This window comes from Etheostoma spectabile, chromosome 18 (assembly GCF_008692095.1).
Source record: "Etheostoma spectabile isolate EspeVRDwgs_2016 chromosome 18, UIUC_Espe_1.0, whole genome shotgun sequence".
Classification (NCBI taxonomy): Eukaryota; Metazoa; Chordata; class Actinopteri; order Perciformes; family Percidae; genus Etheostoma; species Etheostoma spectabile.
This window is the reverse complement of record NC_045750.1, coordinates 25,952,981-25,960,124: the sequence shown is the minus strand read 5'-3', so window position 1 is coordinate 25,960,124 and position 7,144 is coordinate 25,952,981. Positions and strand designations below refer to the sequence as shown.

General features: G+C 44.1%; 1 protein-coding gene across 2 annotated transcripts in view; it reads right to left on the bottom strand.

Annotated features, from left to right (window-relative positions):
- znf292b (zinc finger protein 292b) overlaps positions 1 to 7,144 on the bottom strand; it is a 22,318-nt gene continuing 15,174 nt past the window's right edge. The window contains exons 8-9 of one of the 2 annotated variants that reach the window (XM_032542550.1): positions 3,552 to 6,873; positions 7 to 3,506 (exon numbers count right to left, since the gene is read on the bottom strand). In XM_032542550.1, coding sequence (XP_032398441.1) covers positions 16 to 3,506; positions 3,552 to 6,873 — 6,813 coding nt within the window. In that variant the 3' untranslated portion in view covers positions 7 to 15. Of the gene's footprint in view, positions 6,874 to 7,144 lie in introns of both variants that reach the window. The other variant, XM_032542549.1, reaches the window with a different exon arrangement.

The following is a 7,144-nucleotide window of genomic DNA, read 5'->3' as shown; positions in this document are numbered from 1 at the left end:
AAAAAAGAGGTTGTGTTACAATACTACTGTGGGCCGCATGTCCTGCAGCTGTTTTAACATGAGGTCAGTGACACTTGAAAAGGCCCGGTCTATAATTAATCGGACTTTACCAAGTGATTTTAAATTCTGGGGGTTGCTGAACCTGACATAGGTGTCCTTTGTGTTCAGATGGGAGGTTTTTCTCCATGTCTCTGGTACATCAACAATCCTCGTTAGCGGATGGTCACATTTATTTGACTGTTCCAGGAATTTTAAGAAAGACATTTCAAATCCCATTGGTTTAAAAGAGGCCAGAGGAGCATTCTGCTCCGTCACCTCCTGGATTATTGCAGGGCAAGAGGAGTCCGATTCGTCGTCCTTGCTGTAAACGACGTCCACCTTGGTCGTACGTGGGATTTTCTTGCGTTTCACTACTTTTCCGATGAGTTTTCGCGGCCGTCCTCGTTTGCGCTTGAGTACCACAGAGCCATCAGAGCTTTCATCATTTGATAATTTGCTGTCGAACAATGTAGCAGGAGACCCTGCGGCGGTTCTTTTGCGTAGGGCCGGCTTTGAAAATCCATATTCCCCTCCTTCCAGGCCAGCGTCTGCGGTCAACTCGTTGTCCGACAGGTCAGAGGTGTTGTCTGATTTGGAGTCGTCACTCCTGATGGAACGACACTTCTGCCTGGGGAACTTTTTACAGAATATGAAGTGGCTCCTTTGCTGCTCCAGGTACTTTTCTGACAGTCCGTGTCCCACGTAATGTTTTAATATGCTCCGTTCCGACTTCATGACCGACTCGCAGCCTTTAATCATACAGGGGTATTGTAGAGGAAATTTCTTAGTGCACATGGAAGAGGCCTCCACTTTAGACTTCAAGGAGGGTTTGCCATATTTAGTCCAGTGATTTTTTTTTGCCTTGTTATTGTTAACTCTTTTGGTCTCATTTCGTCTCTGTAGGATCTTTTTATTGCTCTCAATGTTTTCCTTCCCATTACTTGTCTTGGGAATTTGGTAATGCAAAGTCTTTGAGCTTGGTTTCATCCGATCTTTTATGGGTTGATTCTTTAGTTTAGACTGGTACAGGTCCTGATGCTTTTTCATGACATGTCTGAGCATGTTTGACTTTGTGGCATACGAACGGTCACAGCCTTCAATTTCACACTTAAAAGAACCAATTAACTGTTCAGGTTTGGCCAACTTAATATCTTTATGTTGTTCTTTGACATGCGCTATATACTTCCAAAAAGCAGTGAAGGACGCTGTGCATCCCTGGTGGCTACAAGCAAACTTTCCGAGCTTGATGCTCGACAAGAGATTGCCAACCTTATCAAGACTGAATTCATGGAGCTGAAGATAATGCTGCAAAAGGTTGGGGACTTCTTGGAAAACCCGGGAGCAGTCTTTGACTTGGCATCTGAATTCAGAAATTTGGGGGATATCTGCCGCTGGCTCCTCCTCATCGTGGTCCATTACTTCATCCAGTCCCTCACTCTGGTCCTGCTCCTTGTTTACTTCCAATGCCGACAGAGCAGACTGGTGGACAGCCCTGTAGTGGAGGATCAGATTGTGCTGGATGGTGAAGGCTGCCACACAGCCTTGGTGAACGCAGCGATATGGTCTGTACGGATTCTTAGCATCACCTGAGCTGGGCTTCTTCTCTTTTGTCTTCTTGGTTATGTCAAGGCTTGCCTTAACTATTGCCGGCCGGTTGATAGATTGTTTGTGTTTGTCAAGCGATGGAGGCCCATTAGCTTGAGGTGTAGCAGACAGAGCCTGGGAGAGAAGAGCTGACACTTGGGGGAAATGGGCTCCACCTGTGTGTTGAGTGGGCATCTTGGACAAGTTTCTTTGCAGTCCCTTTGACCACTGTTGTGCTGCCATCCCTGCTTGTACCGACTGAAAGGTTGATGTGGAGGTATGGGCCTGTACCGGTGGAGTCATTGCTTGGTTGTGTATGGGAGCTGATTGCAAGGGGTGAATAACTGTGGAGCGATTGTCAACTTGAATTTTCTGATTGGTTATGTCCATGTTAGGAAGTGATACAAATGCTTGTGATGGGTACTCATGTTTTACTGCATCTTTGAGTGAACACCGCGGGGGTTCCTTCTCGATTGATGAATGGGGGCCCATTGTGGTCTGAGCTGCTGGAGAGAGACCACTTCTAATAGCAGCAGATGCAGCAGCATTGGCCTCTCTGCGCTTTGTATCTAGCTCTGTGATTTCTTCAGCTGATAATTTGTGAATTGACAGGTAGTGGGCGCGAAGGTTGGAGTTCCGAGTGAATCTTTTACTACATTTCTGACACTTGAAAGGAGCATATTGGCCATACCTTTTTTTAACCACGTTCACCATCTCAATTGTGTAGCAGTGAGTTTTGGAGAGGTGTTTCCAAAGCGCTTCACCTGACATGGAACTAAATGTGCAGTTCTCATTCTCACAAGCAAACGGCTTGATAAAGTCCTTTGTGGATTTTTTCTGGCTGTTCGTACCAATGCTTTTTTGTTCCATGGTATTGCTTTTTTGTTCCATGAAAGCTGGCGTCTGCTCAGATATTTCTCTGACTAAGTCCAGCCGTTCAAATGCACTTTGAATTTCTGTCATCCACTGTTGCTGGCAGGCAGATAACTGAGTGGGCTCAAGATCTGCATCATTGCCCAGGACGGCTGTGGGGCTCCGTCCGTCCTGCTGCAAGGTGGAGGACTCTCTGAAACAAGTAAAGCTCTGCGTGTTCAGTAGTTGTTCCATTTCGCCAGAGGTTTCTGCGATGATTGTCGAGTTTTCTTCTTGAATGACTTGACTATCAGAGTCGCTCTTTGCGTCACAAGACATTTGATGAAGTCCATAATTATTGGAGGGACTGCACATTGGGCCAAAAGACATGGGACTTATTGAATTAGCGTTAGGATCTGTGTTGCTTAAATGGCATAAGCTGTTTTTACGTTGGAAGTCGCCGGCCAAAATCTGCTCCCGCAGTCTCTTTTTAATTTCTTGCTCAGTTGTCTTCCTTTGCGTCTCAGCCTGATTGCCACTTGTTGCTGGAGTTAGCTGAATATCAGGCAACAGTGTTTGAGTCACAGGATTTGAATCTGGTGTCTGAATGGTTGCTTCAGAGTGATACCCCTCACTGTGGTTTGTGGGAAAACTTCCAGGAACACAAGAGGAAGGGGTTTCTTTGACAATTTGAGAAAGAAGTGGGTCAGGGAATTCACTTCTAGCAAATGTTTCAAGACTAGGCTGAGGATAATGGGCTGTATTATACGAGTTGTCCTCTCGCTTCAGCTGGACATTCTCTGTATGCTGTATCACTGAGCTCCCCGGCAAGCGTTCACCAGCTAAATAGGGAACACAATGGTTTCGGAACAATGGCTGGTGTGCAGGTGTGTTCACAAAAAGATCAGACAAGTTGGATTCAGTCATGATTTGTTTAAGAATGTCATCATTTGACTCACCATTTCCATATACTGGCATATTATCTTGTGAATAATTAGGGGTAGGGTAATCCTTTGTGGCTGTTGACCCATCTGTTACTGACTGATGAGGCTTCTCTGGATAAACAGCTGAAACATTTGTTACTGACTGATGAGGCTTCTCCGGATAAACAGCTGAAACATTTGTTACTGACTGATGAGGCTTCTCCTGATAAACAGCTGAAGCATTATAAGACAACTGAGGCTGAGCAGTGCCAACTGTTTGCTCGGAATTGAGAAGGTCAAGAAAGGATGCTGGCAGGTCTGTGTTCAGTTCCGACTCTTCATATGGTTTGCAGTTTACACGCTTGGACAAATGGCCTCCGAGGGACTTGGGACTATGAAATTCTCTAAAACACCTGCAACAAACAAATTTTCCATCCCTAAGAATAGCTGGCCATTTGGTCCTTTTGCTTTTTGTGGCTCGCTTTTGATTTTCAGGATTGTTTTCAGAGACGTTGGGGCCATTTTGAGGTTGGTTAATACTGTGTTTTTGGCCGGCACTGTCTGAAGAGGAAAAATTAGACTCCATGTGCTTATGCATTGATTTAGGTTTCTTTGGTGCCCTGGAACCAGAAACTAAACTGCTGTGCATTGGTGAGGTGTATGGGGGTATAAGTTCTTTTGCTTGATGAGACACTTTCTTAGCCTCATCCATGTACAAGGGCAGAACTGGCCGAGATCCACTTTCCTTAAGTGGTGACTGCAGGCACTCTGCTGGTCGGTTCATTGTTGAGCCAATCATAGAGCAAGATGGGACACTAAGGGGCAGAGGAGCACTAGTAGAATCAACTTCTGTTATCACTTGCATGGTAGATGGAAAGACTTGGGAAGAACCACAGTTTTGAATTTGTTCACTTCCAGGGGCTAAGTTCCAATTTTGACTACCTGAAACCTGGGACTGTGATGCTACTGGATTTGTACCACTTCCTAGCTGAGAGAGAACAATGGGATTTAAAACCCTTTCCATCATAAGTGAAGCATTCTGGTTGTGGCCAGATGAGGAATGGGAATGTAGAGTAGTACAGTTTGAGCTAGTACCCATATTACTATAAGGAGGTGATTGGATAATGTTCTGCCTCTGAACTCCACAAACTGGTACTCTGTCGCCCTGCTGGTTCTGAACTGAGGCAACTGAACTAAGATGTCCAACGGATGATGTGCTGGATGCTGGAGCATATGTTATCTTGATTTTAGTTCGAGCAACTTTCCATTGCTCATAAAAATCTGGGTGAACCGTTTTCATGTGCTTGGTAACACTTCGGTAGGAGCAGTAGTGCCTTGTGCATGTTTCAAATGCACAGTGAAATCGCTCTCGCTGTCCCGGAGGGGGACCGGTGCTAGTTGCAGATGTCACATAGTTCTCTGGTCTTTTCCCAGTAAGTGGCAGAGGGGTTCCTGTTGGAGGAAGTGGTTGTGACATCGCTGGCTCTATGGAGTTCTGGGGCAGTGCTGATGTTAACAGTTTGCTACTACACATTGGCCCTTGTCGCCCTAACAACGGTAAGTTGCAGTCAGAGTTGTTATTCTTTGATCCTGTATTTAAATTACTGGGGAACATTTGCGACTGGCCTTGCAAGACATCTGTATTACAGCTATGTGACACGCTACCCAAATTAGGTTCAAATTGAGGTACTGGTTGATTCTGTTGGGGTGGTCTCATGTTATCAAAAGAATGACCACCTACACCATGTCTGTGTCTATTAGGATCAGACAAGTGAGAATTCACAGGCCGAATAACAGAATTAATCAAATTTTGTGATGAGAAAGGGGAATTTTGTGGTTCATGTTTGACTCTGTATTGTCCTTCCACAGGTGAAGATTTCAGCAAACTCTCAATGGACACTGGCGACCTTTCATTTTTTAAATTAACAGCAGTCTCATTGCTCCAGTTTTCTTGGGAATCTTCTTTTTTAATTGGAGTGTGATTGGAAAGCATTTGTTCAATGAGTGAAGGGCCAGGCTGCATATTTTGTGAGATCTGTTCAGAAGTTGGGATTTTCTCATCTTGAGTAGCATGGCCTCCCTGGTGCAAATCCAGCTGGTGTTGTGAATGGAATACCTTTCCACAGTCCACAGCTTTACAAGTAAAAGTTTTATAATGATGTGCCTCATGATCATAGAGTTTGAAGGCTTCATTGAAAATCTTTCCACAATTTGGAAACATGCATCTAGCCTTAAAAAGAGGATGAGTTTTCCTGTGTAAAAGGAGTTCGGTGTTAGAGAGAAAACTTGCCTTACAGTTCAACTGTATACAGATGTAAGGCTTCACACCACAGTGGACCTGTAGATGATCATTAAGATGGGTGACATTAACAAAGTGGCGGCGGCAGTACTGGCAAACAACCTTTTTGCTCTGCATTTCAAGGAAAGTCTTAGCTTCCTCATTGTCCCCATGAGCTTTAACATGTGCAATGAGATTTTTGAAAAATTTGAAGCTTCTTCTGCATTTTCCAATAGGGCATACATTGTCCTCACTACTCTCTGTGTTACACCTAGTCACTTTGGCCTGAACATTCTGAGTCAATGCCCCATTTTGCCCAAAGGAATCACCATTTTCATGAACTTTGTTTTCTGTCTTAGCCTTTAATGCTACAGTAACAGGGGCAGCCATTTTAGGATTAATTAATTTCTTGTTTGTTTTCATGGCAGTAAGCCTTTCCTTGCAGGATTGTTTAACATGTGATGTGACATGGGGAATCAATGTGTCTTTTGAGGTAAAGGTTTGAGCACATATTGGGCAGCTATAAACTCCACCGCTCAGATGAGTGTGTGCATGGCGAACAATCCTGTGGCCGAGAAACTCCTTGTCACACAGCACACAGTACTGCATGTATGCCTGCCAGTTTCTGAACCTGGCAGATATAAAACCTTTTTCTCTCAGTTTTTTCATCTCTCGGTTTTTCTGTTTCCTGTCTGTCACATCGTTCAGTTCATAGGTGCCGCTAACTAAGTGCTCTGGGATGTTCATGAATCCCTCCTGACTGAGGAAGTCTTCCTCTTCTTCGGGGTCCTCATTATCATTCAGCAAGTCAATGGATGACACTATTGAAGCTTCCTCACCCATTAGTGCCAGACAGTGACGCTTAAGGGTTTTCCAGTCCCAGAACTCTGGATCAAAAGGCCACTGGGTTTTAAAAACCAGCAGGAGCTCGCAGCGTAGAGAGTTAGGAACAGGCATATTCTCTTCCTCTACTTTTTGATCTGGTTCATTGTAAAGAGTCTCCACGGCATAGTATGAATCTACGGTGGGCTCCATGAGGAACTCTGTCAGCTGACAGGCTCGCTTGACTTCTAGGTCGGTTGGAAGCAGGCAGGAAATAGTTTTACACACAGTGGCCTTTGTGTTTCCATCATTTGATTCCATTTGCAGAGCCCTTATGCACATTTCGATGCACACTGGAAGTCCAACGGCGTCAATCTATGAAAAAGAAGAAGAAAAGTAATTTAAAGCTGCCAAACACGGAGCACCTGGTTCTTCCACAATTAATAAAGCAGAAGATCATTTTTATTTTAATAGAGTCAATAAGCTGTTTAGCAAAGTTATCAGCAACAACACAGAATTACTGACATAACTACTGGTAGATGATCATTTCTAACATCAATAACAAAATGAATCATTGTATCGAAATCAACATTTTTTGTAGTGTACACATCTTACTTTTGAGTACATTTGAAGAAGAAGAAAAAAA